At 35.9% G+C, this 17,601-nt stretch overlaps 2 protein-coding genes across 8 annotated transcripts in view; both read left to right on the top strand.

The window, feature by feature from the left end:
* Positions 1 to 12,515, top strand: part of LOC126866726 (amyloid-beta-like protein) — a 50,659-nt gene extending 38,144 nt beyond the window's left edge. The window contains exons 8-16 of one of the 4 annotated variants that reach the window (XM_050620658.1): positions 4,361 to 4,586; positions 5,185 to 5,395; positions 5,735 to 5,917; positions 6,614 to 6,685; positions 6,820 to 7,010; positions 7,142 to 7,302; positions 7,723 to 7,949; positions 8,035 to 8,181; positions 8,343 to 12,515. In XM_050620658.1, the coding sequence (XP_050476615.1) occupies positions 4,361 to 4,586; positions 5,185 to 5,395; positions 5,735 to 5,917; positions 6,614 to 6,685; positions 6,820 to 7,010; positions 7,142 to 7,302; positions 7,723 to 7,949; positions 8,035 to 8,181; positions 8,343 to 8,453 (1,529 nt within the window). In that variant the 3' untranslated portion in view covers positions 8,454 to 12,515. The remainder of the gene's footprint in view (positions 1 to 4,360; positions 4,587 to 5,184; positions 5,396 to 5,734; positions 5,918 to 6,613; positions 6,686 to 6,819; positions 7,011 to 7,141; positions 7,303 to 7,722; positions 7,950 to 8,034; positions 8,182 to 8,342) is intronic. The other 3 variants (XM_050620660.1, XM_050620659.1, XM_050620661.1) reach the window with 3 other exon arrangements.
* Positions 12,516 to 12,900: 385 nt separating this feature from the next.
* On the top strand, positions 12,901 to 17,596 carry LOC126866725 (hormone-sensitive lipase). 4 transcript variants are annotated; one of them, XR_007690024.1, is made up of 11 exons: positions 13,461 to 13,713; positions 13,889 to 14,323; positions 14,402 to 14,603; positions 14,688 to 14,901; positions 15,026 to 15,216; positions 15,361 to 15,643; positions 15,740 to 16,102; positions 16,250 to 16,575; positions 16,658 to 16,783; positions 16,859 to 17,099; positions 17,373 to 17,596. XR_007690024.1 is itself a non-coding variant. In XM_050620657.1 (10 exons), exons 2-10 carry the CDS (start codon positions 13,941 to 13,943, stop codon positions 16,925 to 16,927), a joined length of 2,157 nt encoding a protein of 718 aa, XP_050476614.1. In that variant the 5' UTR covers positions 12,901 to 13,065; positions 13,889 to 13,940; the 3' UTR covers positions 16,928 to 17,596. The 4 variants fall into 4 exon arrangements, 3 of the variants coding, with proteins under 3 accessions (XP_050476614.1, XP_050476613.1, XP_050476611.1); XM_050620657.1 differs by lacking the exon at positions 13,461 to 13,713 and adding an exon at positions 12,901 to 13,065 and having other exon boundaries at positions 16,859 to 17,596; XM_050620656.1 differs by having other exon boundaries at positions 13,460 to 13,752; positions 16,859 to 17,596.
* Positions 17,597 to 17,601: the final 5 nt, after the last annotated feature.

Below are 17,601 nucleotides of genomic sequence, written 5' to 3'. Positions count from 1 at the left end.
ATTTTCTATTTTCTTTTTCTAATTTTCGTTAAAATCTAGTCCATTGCCAATTAATCCTACGTTGTCCATTTCTGTAATCCCATCGTGTGAAATTGTCTTTTTATTTGCTTTCGCAGTGAAACGTTCGTTTTCCAGTCTCTTCGAAACTTACACTTAGATAATTATATATTTCCGACTAGTCGAAAGTTTCGACAATTCGTCGATTTAACTGCTTTTAGAAGACTTTCATCGTAAAGCTTCGTAGATCGTCCTCGTATTCGACCATGTCTTGTTCAAAAATCCCGCTGTTCGATGCCAGAAGAAAACGATTATCTTAACGTCAGAGATATTTGTCGAAATCCAGCGAATTTATCGATTAACACATAAAAAGCCAGAAAATGAACAAAAGCCTATTTCGTACGTTTCCCTACTCGTCATCTTCCTATTGAAATTCGTCTTACCGTCTCAACCGTAAGTTGTATCGTGAAATCTAGAACTCGATCCGTGCATTGCAACATGTTTCAGATGTATATAGACGATAATAGTAGATACTTTGTATTTTGCACGCTCTGTTGTTGTCGTTGCAACTCACAGTAGCTCGTTGCATGATTATTATTGGAAAACGTAGCTATGAATATAAAGTGAAGCAGAGTCGAAGTTAAATAATTCGTCCTCGCCGATACCGATACTTGTAGCAAGCTTCGATCGCAAATGACGAAAAACCAGGTTTTCGCGAATAAAGATATCGGATAGTTCGTCTGTTCGAATAATTATCGAAATAAAAATTGATTCGAACAACGATCGATCCTGCTTACGATGTAAACTCGGTAAAACATGTTGGCCTTATTTCGTGTCTGCGTGTATGTAATTATCGATTCATTCTCACCACTCGCGTGTTTCGAACAACGTAGGAGTGGAAAAGGAAAACGTGTTATTGTAATCCGATCTGCGCGCAAAACGATGGAAAATATTACGTAGCCCGATTCATCTATTTGAGTAAATAGTATCGGCGTTACTGCGAAAAACGCGTTCTTCGTCGTTCTTTCGCGTTTCATTCTCGCTTTAAATCGGGCCCTTTTTCGCACGTCGAGCAATACCATTCCGGAATTCATGGAACCTCGTAATATCATTGAATCGTTTCAACGATTCTCCTCGTTGATCATCGATGTATGTAAGCTTTTAACGAAGTGACAAAGGAGACTTAACGTTTGGAAAACGTGCCTGTGACGTGCGAACCGTTTAGAAAGCACGACGTACCCCAGAAGCGAATGAACGACGAGAAAGAGAAGGACGATTTAATAAGAATTAAACGTTCTAATAACGCAAATTAATTTAATAATTAAAACCCGCGTCTGTTCGTTTCTCGCTCGATATTGATCGCGAACAGCCGTCTGATAGCGAGCTTCGTGCAAGCCACGAGCTCAAGTACGTCGGAAAATTAGATTCGAGCGGCCAATTATACGCTGTACCAGCGAGCCGAAATATTTATCGATGCTGTATCTCCGTCGCTAAAATCGCACGCTGAACACCATTGTTCGTACCGTATATTAATCTCCAAGTTGAAATACTTTCGCGAGCCACTGTACGTCAGCCAATGTGAAAATTCCTTAGAACCAGCTTTTTTACTCGAGTATTTCGTATTTAATGGATGTCTATGTACATAGACTTTCGCGATTGACTGTAAGCTGCATATTTCCAATTACGTTCATGAAAATCTGAGTTTAAATAAACATCCGCAGTTTACTTATCAACGGTAACGTACACGTTGAACTTGATCGCATCGCTACTTTGTGCTCTATTTGCGATCGAGCGTCGTTCGGGCAGCTTGAAAACGAGAGAGAGAGAGAGAGAGAGAAAGGAAGAAACGGTGAAAGAAGGTGATGAAGAGAGAGAGAGAGAGAGAGAGAGAAGAGAGTGCATTAAGAAAGTGGGTACACTTCGATTCACCCTCTCCGTTTCTCCACGGGGTAGTTTACCCTTGCCGCTTCTATCTTACTCGCTCGTGCAATCAATAACGGCCGTCGACGTTCCCGACGACTGCGCAACGTAATACTATGGTTTTGCCCGTTCCTGCGCATCTTTTCTTTTCAATACACGATGCCGATATGCCTGCCGTACGTGTGTAGCTAATAAACTGCAGCCAATACGCTTATCCATCGTAGCCGCACTGTCTGCTGGCTTGATTCGCGACACGTCCCCTTGGCTTTCCACCCTCGAGCTTACTGATCAATAGGAATGACCGATGAATCACCGACGAAATTCCAACCTCCGCCACCGCAACCATCGTCGACCAACCACCGCTCGTAGGGTGGTGCTTTAGCCGGGTTTATTATGTACGCCGTGTTGACAAGCTTGTGACGAAGTCTGAATCACGAAGAAGAGGAGGAGGAGGAGAGAGAGAGAGAGAAAGAGAGAGGGAGGTGATTCTATCGTATAACAAGAGAAAGAATCAGTCGGAGAATGGAAAATAATCATTTATTTTCTACATTGGCCGGTGGAAAGAAGGTAGAAGTTTAGGGGTTTCAGAGCTTATAATTTCTCAGAGGGTTGTAACCGCGAGGAAGATGAAAAGTTGAATTAAAGAAAAGGGTGATGATTAAATCTGATAAAATAAGTAAAAGACGGTTAGCGATTTCGTAGATTATATTCTCCAATCTCTTAAATTATATATTCTACTTAATAAAGAATATTATAAAATATTGTAAAGAAGGTATACTTGTTCAGAGACCTGGAGAGTATTCCTTTAAGCGGCAAGCAATGCCAGCAAATGTTCAACGTGTCCACGTTTCTCGTTTACGTATCTTCCCTTAAAATTACCTTATCTGAAATTATACGGCCAGTTCGGCGACACGTCCAACTTTCCTACCGTCAAATTCTTCTACTCGCGGAAGACTGGTAGGGGACGACAGGTAGCGGTGACGAGCTACTTGTTTGCACATTTTGTTTATGCCGCTATTTTTAAGAGAGCCGAGCGTCCAGCTGTGCACGGTTTTCAACGGCGGCGATTTTCACGGACGAACTGGCAAAGCGTTCTTTCCCTCTGTGTCCGTGAAAATACGTGGAAAGCCCTCGGTATAGGTCGGCCGGAGGGGTTGATCGTCGGTCCCCCTGTTTCTTTTCGGTATATCGTCGGTCAAATCTTGATATTTCCTTCCTTCGTCGTTGGAAACTTGCGGATGAGTGTCCCCTCCGGGGGCGGGTTCGATCAACGACGATACGTCGATACGTTCGTGCAATAGCCGGACGATATTCTCGATGGAAAAAGTGCCAACACAACCGCCACGTGACCCAGATAAAAGGATAGCGGCGAGGATACGACGGGCGAAGCTTTTGTCTGCCTTTGCAGAACTCGAGAAGTCAGCTCATCAGCGTGTCTATTCTCGGAGAATGGGACATCTCGAGAACCTAGTTAGTCAAGACGGCTGTCCTCTTCAACATAACAGAGACAAATTAGAGTTTTTCACGGTGGAAAAGGGACGCGAGTCGCGGGAAAACATCGCCTCGCCGGAGATGCAACGGACAGGCGGATTTCGAAATGCGCGATCCTCGCGGCCTGTACCTCCCCTGCAATTTGCATTCGTTCTCCGTGTAGTATTATCGGCAGCTTTTATGTTAGCTATGCAAATTAATTCCGTGACTCTCTCTCTCTCTCTCTCTCTCTCTCTCTCTCTCTCTCTATCTTTCTGTCTCTGTCTTTCTGTCTCTGTCGTTTTGCCGAGCGGGATTCAAATTTTTCTTTATGCGTCGCGTAATACGAATTTAAATCCTCGTTGAAAGGATGTCGGTGAATGGAAAGGATTTTCGTCTCACTGCATACGTGTCAGCCTGTGTCAGGTGGATGTGCAAAGATTTGACTTGAAACGAAGTCAAATGACGCTTTCGGCAAATAAGTTGTTTCGACCGATTTGCTATTTCTCTTTCGCAAAGAATTTACTGAAAACGGCAGTTTCACTCTGTTTCGACATCGAATAAAGAATTTTCATAGACCTCCCGATCTTAGTCAACCAGTTAGCTGTTGCGATCTCTTTGAAAACTTTGAGAAACGCGTACCTAAAACGCGTGGCAAGAAACGAGCGACGACGAGTATACTCGTCGAACACAGAGTATGCGTGGCTGTTGCGATAGAATTACAGAAAATAGAGTTGGAAAAAGAATAAACCGTTTTATTTTTGAATTTTATTATCGACAGGGCTCGTCGTAACGCGAAACGTTGCCGCTTCTTCGTGACGAGTATACTCGTCGGAAACAGCTAACTGGTTAATCGTTTGAGATAGAAGGATGGATAATTTGGAATATCAGAAGAGTTTTCTCGAAACAGCGGACAGAACTTGGTCTGTCTGATCTCGGTAAAATATTATTTACATTTACGTGTAATTTGCAGAAAATATGAAAGCCAAGAAACCGATCGACCTGCCGATTCCCAAGGGTATGGACGAAGATCTCGACGAGGACGAGGATGATCTCGAAGATGACGATGGCCTGGACACCGACGCAGATGACGAAGATGACTCTGAAGCTGATCCCGAGGACGTGCTTAGCGATCAACCCGACGATGACGAGAGCGACGAAGAATATCTCGACGATTACAATTACGACACCACGACGAGGTAAATTTGCATCGAACCTGCAAGTTTAACTCATAAATATTAAATATAATTTTAATCGATAGGGATCAGTTATATCCCGTGTTCGCTTAACATCAAGTATTCGATATATACAGGGTGGTTGGTAACTGGTGGTACAAGCGGAAAAGGGGTGATTCTACGCGAAAAAAGAAGTCGAAAATATAGAATAAACATTTTTCGTTCGAGGCTTTGTTTTCGAGAAAATCGACTTTGAATTTTGGCTCGGTACGCGTGCACTTTATCGCGTCTCGTTATAACGGATCTCACTGTAGATCGTTGTCTCGATGGAAAATTAAAAAAAAAATTTTCGACTTCTTTTTCCGCGTAGAATCACCCCCTTTCCGCTTGCACCACCAGCTACCAACCACCCTGTATATATAGTTATACGTGTTGCTCGTTGCAGGTGGAACAAAATCCTCAAGGACACTATTTAGAAATTACCTACTTTCGATTAAAAATGAATAATTACCCATCTACTTAATACCATTAAATTTGACCAATAAATCTACGTGATTATCGCATAATCGTGAATAATATAACGTTCATTTACTAACGAGAGATGTATGCACGTTCTGTACAGTCGATTGTCAACGACAGTTTCAACCACGGAGAAACCGAAACAGGACGTGACCGCGATGCCGTTGCCAGTTAGCACCAGCACACAACAGTCCTCTCAATCGCAGAGCACACCGGATCCGTATCTGACTCATTTCGATCCTCGTTCCGAGCACCAGAGCTACAAGCAAGCACAAATGAGGCTGGAAGAGGTGCACAAGGAGAAAGTAACGAAAGTAAGCAGGTGTTGTTACCACCTAGCTTTCGCTTTTCATTCATTCATTTTTCCTTGAATAAACCAAACGATATTATTGTCATTTCCTTCTTTTTCTTTTTTTTTTTTTTTCATTCTTGTTCACTCCGTTATTCACTTTTGCTTTCATTCAATTTTCCTTGTTTTTGCTTCTTCGCTTTCGTTGAATCACGAATGATGTAAATTTATCGAATGAGGAAATAAACAGTTTCGAGAGACAGCTATTACGGAGGACAGAGAAAAATAAGAGGTGGACTTTCCAGAGATAGCTATTATCTCGCGGGACGCTAGTGTCGAAATCTTTGTGCTACAACGTTTTCAGGTGATGAAGGACTGGAGTGATCTCGAAGAGAAATATCAAGACATTCGTGCCCATGACCCGGTCGCAGCTGATGCTTTCAAACGATGGATGACCGCGCGATTCCAGGAAACCGTTGCTACTCTGGAAGAGAGCGGTGCCGCGGAGAAACATCAGTTGAGCGCTATGCATCAACAAAGAGTACAAGTACGTGATTTGAGTAGAATAATCGATGCAGGTGACGAGCATTTAGAAAGGAGACAGTCGTGGATAGATTTCAGTAGCCGAAGGACACTCCTATATGCGAATCGTAATAATAATTATATTCTTCTTCTTCGTGTTTTTTAAATGTATTCCCTACCGAACAGGGTAGTATATTGGGTTTTTAAAGATTTAGTTGATGTAATATATTTATTGTTTTATTTGCTTTGGTTTATTCTTTTGCTTTATTCTCGAAATTAGTTCATGCAGGCCCATCATGATGTATTTAAAATAGATGATCTTCTAAATTTGCATGTACACATACTTACATGCCTAATTTATATTATGAATATCGTTTCAAACTTTGGAAACTATATTGTTTCTAACTAATGATGTTCTCTCCTTTTCTAAAATGTTGGAATTAAGAGAATTTCAGTTTAATTTGATTTTAATACAAAGAGAAACGCATAATTGTAATATTATCTTAATTGATACATAGTAGAATTATATATATATATATACACGAATTTCTTTCGTACTAGTAAATTATCTCCACTTAGATTACAAAATATATTATAATATATGGATCTCATTTCTTCCTAAAATGAGCGCCGTTCAATGCTTAATTATATACATCGTGTATACGAAAAGAGAAAGAGAGAGGGAAGTATAATATTTATTATGTATGGTATTAATTTACAGGAAGCTGTTAAACAAAGAAACGAGGAAGCAATGTCGTGCTACACAGCTGCTCTGAACGAAACTCCACCAAATGTAAGCTTCTCAAAAGATATTCTATATATTCCATATTTGTACATTCCATAGAATTCCATATAGAAATATTCAGTATTTAAGTATCCCACTCGCAAATCCGCGAATAATATATTACCCTCTTATTTCTTGTTCAGATGCATCGTATTCAGAAATGTCTTCAGAAATTGCTTCGGGCTCTTCACAAAGACAGGCACCATACTATTGCTCATTACAAACATCTGCTGGATAGCAGCTTGGAACAAGCTCAACGCGAGAAGCCAGCAACATTGGAACACTTGGCAGAGATCGATAGAATTACCAATCAGAGTCTGTTGATGCTAGAACGGTAACGTGTCGGTCGATATAACGTAACAGTCAACGTCTTAGAATATCAGATTCCAGATTTTGACAGTGCAGAAAAAATACATATACTTTAACTTAATAGAACACTATATGTATTTCGTTCGTTATATTTAGGTATCCTGATTTAAGCGCAAAAATTGGCCGCCTTATGGATGATTACGTTTTGGCCCTCAGGAGCAAAGATGAGACTCCTGGACTGCTGCTAGCGATGACACGAGAAGCGGAAGCAGCCATCTTAGATAAATATCAGGCTGACGTTACCAGTAAGCAGCAAGGTAACTTAGAAATTTAACGAATGAAGAACGTAGGGAAAGAACATGACAAAAACACCCTTGACTTGATTTTGTGATAAGAAGGAATATTGTAATATAAATTTGACTAAAAATGGAAAGAACCTGTTCGATGTAAAGACATAGTTGATGAAGCTTTGAAAAAAGTAAAGGCATATAACTGCCGAGATAAACAATCTTTTAATATTATAGTAAGTAATGTTTTTTAAGTTATGGTGACACCAAAAAAATACATGTTTATCCCAGAAACAAGGAAAAGAACAACCTTGGTGACTGAATTTCTCTCTCTCCTATAAAAAAATGTGATTTATTGTATTCTGCTCCCTCAGCTCTCATTGATAATGTTCGACAAATGCGACAAAATTCGATAAGAACTATATTTAAATATACTTCATTGATTTATAGAAAAAGAACATCAAAAACTACTGGAGCGAGTACGCAAGGAGCAACGCAAGGCTGAACGTGGCGAGTTACGTACGGAACAGGCGCAACAGGAAGAAAATGACTCGATAAATGACAACAAGGATATTCAACAGCCACCAGAGCAACCGTCTGCAGTGGCGGCTATGCACAGTGAAGGACTTGTAAGAGCAGCTCACAGCATGACACATGATATTTCCCACTCTGAACCGGTAAATGTAGTCATTAAATTGCCTGAATAATAATATCCAAGAAATATCATAATATGAACATATTTCTATCCCTTTTGTTATATAGGGTTACTCTGTGAGAAGGGAGATGTATCACAGGGAAAGTCGATCTGTCTACTTCACACTTGCGTTTGCTGGAATCGCACTTATGGCTGCAGCAGTGGTAGGCGTAGCAGTATTCAAAAGACGCAGTGCAAGAAGCCCCCACAGTCAGGTACATAAAGAAGACTGTTTTATTCGAAGTAAAAATTAAATACTCGTGATTTAATTATTAAATGATATTTATACTAAGATTGTTAATATTCTTTAAAATTAACATAAATCAGTTTTTAGCCAAATTTTACAGTATAATCATATATTTCTGATTTTAAACAGGGATTCATTGAAGTTGATCAAGCAGCTACACCAGAGGAGCGGCATGTTGCAAACATGCAGATCAATGGATATGAAAATCCTACATATAAATACTTCGAGATCAAAGAATAATTTAATCACCTCGGTCTACAAGAGATTTTATTTGAAACTGGTCTTTAATTGTCCGTTCTCGCGTATGTTCTTCAAGAATGTCATAGTATTTTGTTAGTGTAAGATAACTTTCAGGTTCGAGGTTCTTCCGAAGATTCCGAAAGTATACAAATCTACATCTTAGTGATATATGGAATACAATCTGTCCATAGGGAAATAGGTATTGCGATACAATATCATTATGTGAACGTCTCTTTATGATAGCTTGCGACGTTATACGACCACATTTAACGATCTATGATATGTATAAAGCAATATTACAAAACACCGTAGTAGATAGAAGTATTACGAGCTAGAACACACGCTCGTACTGCCAGGATTATCTGCGAGACAATTCGAAAGGGAAACAACATGCCAATGTGCCATATGGGAAGCGCGTAAAGTTGTCTTCGGAAGTATCTCATACACGTTGTTTTCGTTTCGTTGTCATATATGTTATTAACAAACTAAACACAGGAAGGAGCGCTCATGATGAAGCAAAAAAAAGAAAAGGAATGAAAAGAGAATCATTACTCATATTAAATGTTATACGCGATACCCTTCGATTAGAAGGCTGTGGACTATGATCAGTTACGAACTCATTGTTTTTTTCAGCAATAGGAAATGCGTATGGGATAGAAGAAACGTATCTCGTCGATGACGCATTCACAGTATGCGTGCTGTTGCGCTCTTTGCTGTATATTTCTGAGTTCTGATATTTTTCGAGATAGTAAATGGCAATAAAAGTAAACGCAGCTTAAATAATACGTGAAACTAACAATAAGAAAAAAAAATGGTAGCAGCGGTAGCAGCTTACACAGTGGCAATATAAAAGTATAATCCGACTTAAAAGAACAAGAAATGATAAGCATATTAAATAAATAGCACTATACGATAAAAAATTACGTGTATGCTCTATACGACACTCTTAAAATATCAGAACGGCGATCAAATGCACGTTCACCTTCGTGATTGCAGCTGTTTTTTCATCTCCGTTCGATTCCCACTGCCTGATTTTTTCAGCGACCTTTTCAGTACTTAACGTCTACTTAGATTATACAACTTTATACTTATAAGAAATTGAATCATGAACGTATCTAAAGTTCTAACGAGAAGCAAGATATTTTATCATTCCATAACAAAAGTCCACTATCTTATCGAGGTGCTGTCCGAACGTATGCACGGAAAATATTCGTCAGCTTTGTTCGATTCGGCCGAGTTATCGTCGTGTTTCCTTGATGGAAACGGACGAATCGAAAGAATCACGTCGAGGTTGCCGAATAAGAGGAACAGTTTAACACAGGAGTTTTTTTGAGTGGCATTAGTACCTCCGATTTAGGTCGAATAAGTGGCGACTGTTAAAGGCAAGCGTGTTTCTGTCCTTTTTTTATTTCATCGTTTTTTTTTTCTCTCTCGAAAGATGGTTCATACAATAACTATCTTAGGATATTAATTATATATGATGACGATAATATATTACACGTTTAATGCTTATATATTTGTATATGGTCAAAAAGTAGTAGGCTGCGCTTTAGCCAGGGTCGCGTGGGAAAGCATAGCTTTCGTTTAATTTCAATGAATATTGCACGTTTCATTTTTATTTGGATTATATTTCTTTGTATTAATTAAATTAACCATATTTTAATATATACATATATCAATTCGATAACCATTATGTATAATTACGAACAGCAAAAAATATTAATAATTTTAGTCGCGCAAGTATTATGTTAATGACGATCTTTCAAGATGCTTCTACTTTAAGTACTATCTACATTAAAGAGTTGTACTTGATTTCTCTCTTTCTCTCTATCTCTCTTTCTATCGATAAGGTTTCTCTCTTTCTTGTTAATTTTTTGCTAAAATAAATTAAGCGAATGCGCAAACCGAGGACAATGAATAATAACCCTTGGATTCCTAAGCGCACGTGAAGCAGCTGCCTTCCTATTTAACGGATATAGTTAAACATACTGTTTCTCTCACGCAACTCCGGTGAAAGAATGAGCCAATGAAAAAAAAAAAAAAGTATATACACAGGCACACACATTCGCGCATCGCTGAGTGTTAAAAATATTATTTTAGATATATTAAAATGATAGCAATTATCCATATGTCTATGGAGATACAACAAAAGCATAGCATCAATGCGTTAATAATAATATAAATATCTATATATAAATATATATGTTCATGTGTGTATGTGTGTGTGTGTGTGTGTAATATATGAACAGTATATATACATAGATATATATATATATACATATGCATATACATGTACACCTATCAAATTAACTATACATTATGTACCTATAGCATATAGTCGTTATAATGAACAGAAAAAAAAACATTGACACGTCGCGTATAAAAAAAACTGACTTGATACGGATTCACAGATGTTGAGGAAGAAACATGTTTTTGATGAAAAAGGAAAAAAAGACACGAAAAATGCTATTCTTTCTTTTAATCGCGATGTCATTCCAATTATTAAGTGATTTTTACCCATTATACGACGAAAGAAAAGAAAAGAACGGAGATGGTACGCGACCATATGTCGATTGGCCTACGTTGGCGAATGTGCTGTTGCTCATCATACGTTATATTTGTCGAAAGATATGATGCGAACAGCACCTGTAGTGCTTGCCAAATTTATCTTGCGTACCATCTTTTGAATAGCGTAACGCACTTTCGCCATAGATATTGGCAAAGCTTTATACACACCAAGAAGAAAGACAAAAGGAAAAGAAGAAAACAGAAGAGGAAACATCCCTTTGATCAAATGTCACAGTAGAAACAAAAAAAAAAAAAAAAAAAAAATAGAAAGAATGTTTCTTCAATGACAATTGATCAGGGAAACGCGAAGATAAATCTGTCATCAGTATTAAGGACAAAGAAGCTTGAAAAGCCCCCTCGAAGCATATCAGTTTTAGTCTGTTGGTTTGGCGGCAGCATCCGTCACTTTCTCACTTCAAGATATTGTGAATTTGCATCAAGCCACTCTGTATAAGTTTAAGAATTGATTTTTGTAAAGAGGTAATAAATATTTACCGAGGTAATTAAACTTTAGCTTAAAGAAAAGAAAAAAAAATGTGGAAAAAAGATACGTGAGAAGTGAGGAATAGAAAGAAGAAGAAGAAGAAGAAGAAGAAGAAAAAGAAGAAGAAGAAGAAGAAGAAGTAGAAGAAGAAGAGGAAGAAGAAGAAGAAGAGGAAACAAATTTAAGAATGAAGGAACAAAATGAGAAAAATAAATACGTCCTTTGCGTAGCGGTTCGGACTTAGAAGTCGGCGAAAATGGGAATAATAACGGAACTAAACTTTATTTTTGCAGTTCTTTCGGTATAGATCGATTCTTACGATTCTATCGATTCAATCGCGTCTTCGATGAACTTTAATATCGTAACAATGATGAGATGCGAGAACAAGATTGTACGTGCAATATATACTCGTGTACACGCCTACACACAGCGCTGTATTAGTTTTCGATCTTACTTCCTGCATTCGTTGCCATTTGACAACAAAGCGATTTCAAAGCTTAAATCAAAGTTCACTTCGGTATCGCATTTTTATATGTTATTATGCGTTATTCATTATGTATCGTTTATCGGCAGCTGAATATCTCGACTAAGATGTTGGCTTTGTGCGAACCGATTGATCGACGTTGCACGGACTTAATCAGCGTCGTGGTTCGATAAAAAATATCTGATATTTCATATGAACGCCCACTTGGTCGAACCGAAGCAAAAAAAAAAAAGAAAAAGAGAAAAAATCGAGGAAACACGATGGATAATTTTTTAGTTGCCTTTAATTGTAGGATCGGAAACTACACGTTTGCTATAGAACGTTTCTGTGACCGTTCTTCGACGAGTAGAAAAGTTACTAACCGGAGGATTAAACTAACTCCCCGTCTCCCTCTTTCTCTCCATCACACAAGGATTTCTCCTCGCCACTCACAAATTTTATCGCATTAATACACTCCGTGAAAAGAACGTATTGTGTTTGTGGATATATGTAATTTTACTTATCAATAAATAAATTACAAAGATAATTACTAGTTGAATGTTAGTTACTTTTCGGCAACGGCAAAAATTGAGCTGTCTTTTTTTCATTTAATATTTCCTTATGAATAACGTATCAATCATATTTGCAGAATATTTATATCTGAAGATATTCACAAAGTAAATGATATTGTTTATTAATATTAAGATTTTATCATGCAATGAACTAAGTTCATATGTAATATATAGTATACACAGTATAATTTTAAATATGAATCAATAGTACTTAGCTTGATCACATATAAGTATAGTTCACAGTAAAAATCTTAGATAACCAAATTTCTAAGAAAATCTATTTCTTTTTTTTTTTTGCTGTTATTAGATATCACTGGTATATCTTTGTGATTAATTCATCTGACGCGATTCCATTACCTAATACGTAATAGCAGCGATCGTAGGAATGTAATTTGTTGTTTGTCGTTCATTGCCATTAGTCTGACGAAATTGGTACCGAAACAACGCATGTACATATATGTACGTTTCTTTGGTTTCTTTAGCTATCGTTGCAAATACCACAGCTTAGGGACATACATGTGTCTGGTAAGTATTCCTATTGATATCGATAATACAATTATTTATTATATATATCTACTTCCTAATTGTTATATTGTTGATATTATCATTTAAGTAATTCAATTTCATTCAATAATAGGGATTCACAAGCTTTCGATGATCTGTTCTAATTAGGTCAATAATTATCAAGTAATTGATTGATAAAATCTATCGCTCTTATGAATTTAAGTTTATGAATGTTACGATTAGTCTTTAATTTACATTAGAATTAAACAGAAAGATAATCATTTTCTCTTAGCATAAATACAATAGCCGATCAAGAATTATTTTAAGTCCATCTTACAACTATGTTCTCGCTAGTTACATGTAGTTTATTGTTCAAACATATGCATGTCAATAACACTTAATTCGTACCTAGCGCGTGCTATTACAGTGAGATAATGCTATCGATCGAAAAAACAATATGGCGACCATGATAAAGATTTAAGAAATGTCAAATTCAAAATAGAAGCTATTGCCTAATATACAATACAATGTATACGAAGAGTTTAATGTATATAAGCATGATGTAGTGTACATCGAAAGTTAAAAAATAATTAAACGTAATCTGAATATCCTGAGTAAATTTGATAACCTAATTCGAATTAACATCATGAATTGTAAAAGTACTAACAGGTATCAGTTTTCATTACCAATTATGAACGCATTCATTTTGTACGTATTAATGATATTTTATGTGTATTATATTTTAATTATATTGAAAAATAGCAGTACGTTGTTACGAAATATATTATAAGAACACTTGTTTTTGTCAACAAATAATAGAATAATATAAATGTTTATGTTGCAGATTCCACATTTATTGTTTGTAGTAAAGGAATCAATTAAAAATTTATTACTAAATGACTAAGCAGGGAACAGCTCAGATGTCACTCGATGATGACTTTGACAGACCATTTGAAGATGTTGAGCCTTTACAATGGGGAGCATTACGGGAACTATGTCATGCTAATTCGGAGTACTTTGTGTCGCATCAAGATGAGAACAGTATTAGAATTAGAGCTGCGCTTATGGCTATATTAGATCATTTGGTACAGTTACAACCATTATACAAAGAAATTAGTAGAATTGCACCAATGTTTGATCTTGATGCGGAAACACCTGGTAATGGATATAGAAGTTTTCTAGTGTTAATAGACAAATGTATTATTCACTCTCGTTCTGTCTGTCATCAAATATATTGCCAGAAGGACTCTTTATTTTTTCGTAAAAGTTACTATATGAGGTAGTCTTTAAAATTCACTAAATAAAATTGTTAAATATTTTTATTTAAAGTTATATTAACAAGTACAAATATTTATAGAGAAATTGAGGCTTGCTCACAGCTGTTGGCATCTTTGTGCACTTGCTTAGAACATTTACAAACTCTTTATTCTTGGAGTGAACATTTAAGTGATGGAAAACCATCTCTCTTTATAGGAGATAGTCATAATCCACATGAAATTTTAAGTAAAGTAGATAGTATTAATCAGTATTGTTTTTATGGCAGGTGCTTGGGATTCCAGGTATACTAATAAGGATATCTATACATATAGCTTTAGTTTAGTAACTACTTTAACATTTTCTAGTTCGATATGTTGTGTTTTCAGTTTTATGACAACTTAAAGCCCATATTAAAAACTATAATGGTTTGTATGGCAACATTCAGCGAAGCTTTTTATTCTAATGGTACATTATTAGCAAGATGTGCTAATTCTGTCAAGTACATGTTAGATCCTGAAATAAGGGCACGTCGTATTGTTGATGTGTCTCAACGTGCTGATATCTCATTTTGTCAAGCATTTTGGTTTCTCAATGAGGCTGGTAATATACTGCGATTTTTAATGATAATATATGCGTAATTTATTTTAAATGTAATAATTATTTCATTATGTTTATAGTTTAATTACTTCAAAATGTCATATACGTATATTATTATATGTTTTAGATCTTACACGTAGGTTGCCTGCTATAACAGCTCCTTCTCTGGCAATAAATCAAATAATTTCTATACCACCCGAAGAATTGACACTTCCTACATTAAGTGGATCAACTGTCTCAATTCCAATACCAAACAGTCATATTGGAAAAAAGCCAATACATGTTAGGCTGTTTAGTTCTAAACGTCGTTTAGGAATGGTAAAGAGATAATTCGATTACTTTATATATCTGTAATTTTAGCAGTAATTTTCATTATTATTTTTATCTTTATTTTACCTTTAATTGAGTAGAAATTTTTGTGAATCATCAGTTTCACTCCTGTGCAGTACATGCTTCTCTCAGGTTGGTTCAGGTGGAGTAGGGGGAGAACTGCATGGACTGTCCAACGAATTAATAATTCATTGTCATGGTGGAGGTTTTGTAGCACAGACTTCGCTATCTCATGAAACATACTTACGTAGTTGGGCAATAAATCTCGGTATACCTATTTTAAGTATAGATTACAGTTTAGCACCTGAAGCTCCGTTCCCTCGTGCACTCGAGGAAGTGCTATATGCATATGCATGGGCATTAAATCATGCAAGTACATTGCTTGGGAGTACAGCTCAAAAAATACTTTTTGCTGGTAAGATGTAAAACATTGCAGGGTGTTAGCTTCTTAACATAGTTTTATGTGAATATTGCTGTATAAATAATATATAAGTATATTAAATTTTTATAGGTGATTCTGCTGGGGCCAATTTAAATTTGGGAGTTACCTTAAAATGTTTACAGTTAAATATCAGAAAACCTGATGGAATATTTATGGCATACACACCAGTACTTGTTGACTTTGTGCTATCACCTTCACGATTACTTTGCCTTACAGACCCATTATTACCTATGGGATTTCTTCTACGTTGCTTAAAAGCATATGCAGCTGACTGTTTTAAGTCAGAATCAGAATCTTTTGCTGAAGTGAGTGAAAGCGATCTAATAGCGTTAGCTCTCAGTCCCAATGGAGATGAAACAAATGATGCACATAAGTTAGCATCCTTACCATCTGATTCTACTTTGAATTCTGTTACTTTAACAGAAGTTGACGGTATATAAACACACAATGGATTAAACATAAAGATATTTTTTTAAGAAAATAATTTAAGTGTATTATATAACTTTTATTACAGTTCATTGTTTTTATTATAGTCGGTTTTACATTTAAATACTCTCTGAACATTCTCTAACATAACAGGAACAGAACATCTACAGGAAGAAGCAAGATCTCAAGAATATGTCAATAAATTTTTTGGACTGTATCGAAATTGTGGTACAAATGCTTCAACACATATTGGAAATGGCACTATTAGCACAGAAAACAATATTTCAAAGAATGATAAATCATGGTCTTTTTTTGGATGGTCTCTTAGTGGAAGACATAAAGAATCCAAAGAACTGGATATAGAAAATGCGAAAAGTAGTATGGAGGAATTTATATTTACAGTACCCAGAGATCCATATTTAAGTCCTTATCTTGCAGCAGATCATCTTTTAGCACAATTACCACCCGTTAAAATGCTGGTAAATTCTTAAATAGTAAATTTTGTATGGAATATAATATGCGAAAAAGATTACATATATATATAAAAATGTTTTATTATAGACATTAGAGTTAGATCCATGCCTGGATGACTCTGTCATGTTCGCAAGAAAACTTCGATCGCTTGGTGTATTAATCACGCTTGACATATTGCCAGGTTTACCTCATGGCTTTCTTAACTTAACACCAGTAAATATTTTTCTCATCAAATAAATCAATAATATTAAATTACGTTCTATTATATCAAATTATTTAAATTTACAGGTTTCAAAAGAGGCATCTGAAGGGTCAGATTTATGTGTGAAAAGATTGCAAGAACTACTAACACTATAATTATATGGATATGAAAAATACTCATTAATATATGAATGTTAATATGCGGGAACAAAAGTTTCTTTGCTATTGTTGTTTTTCAGATGCCAATTTTAATTGATTTTTTATGTACAAAGACACAATAATTTGCAATATACCAAAAGCTTTATCCACTGGTGCATAAATGTCATAAGTGTGTTTCTATCCACATATTTTATATTATATATTTATATTTTATTAATGATAATCACAGTATTTAAATAATTTTAAATCAAATAATCTCAAGTTACTGTACTTAAATGGTAATATCTTTGTATTATGTTTACTGAATGTGCATTTGCAAGAAAATCGAATTAGCTTTCAATTTTCTACTCAGAAAATATTTAAAGAATAAGACTATAGATATATTGATTGTACAAAATATTTCAGATTGTTTCAGTTCTGATCATTATAATATTTTTTGCAGCTAACACAAGTTATTAAATGTATTAAACATAAATAAAGTATTATAAATGTAACGTGAGTTTAGTAAAGTGGTATAAAAGAGTGATATGTATAATGTTGGCAATAACTGGAAAATTATAAACTTTTGTTACGAGTATTAATAATTTATGGAATTGTTATGTTATATTGTGTACGTCGATGTACATTGTATTTATCAACTTTATTAAATTATTTATAAAACTCTAATTTTA

Source organism: Bombus huntii, chromosome 6 (assembly GCF_024542735.1).
Source record: "Bombus huntii isolate Logan2020A chromosome 6, iyBomHunt1.1, whole genome shotgun sequence".
Classification (NCBI taxonomy): Eukaryota; Metazoa; Arthropoda; class Insecta; order Hymenoptera; family Apidae; genus Bombus; species Bombus huntii.
This window is presented reverse-complemented; position numbering and strand designations above follow the sequence as displayed.

What these genes read in the sequence shown, in the direction of transcription:
- LOC126866725 (XM_050620657.1), top strand. Translation starts at nt 13,941, where the DNA reads ATGACTAAGCAGGGAACAGCTCAGATGTCACTCGATGATGACTTTGAC. An exon ending in GCAGGTGCTTGGGATTCCAG is followed by an intron (nt 14,604 to 14,687) that starts GTATACTAATAA and finishes TTGTGTTTTCAG; the next exon opens with TTTTATGACAACTTAAAGCC. An exon ending in TTGGTTTCTCAATGAGGCTG is followed by an intron (nt 14,902 to 15,025) that starts GTAATATACTGC and finishes TATATGTTTTAG; the next exon opens with ATCTTACACGTAGGTTGCCT.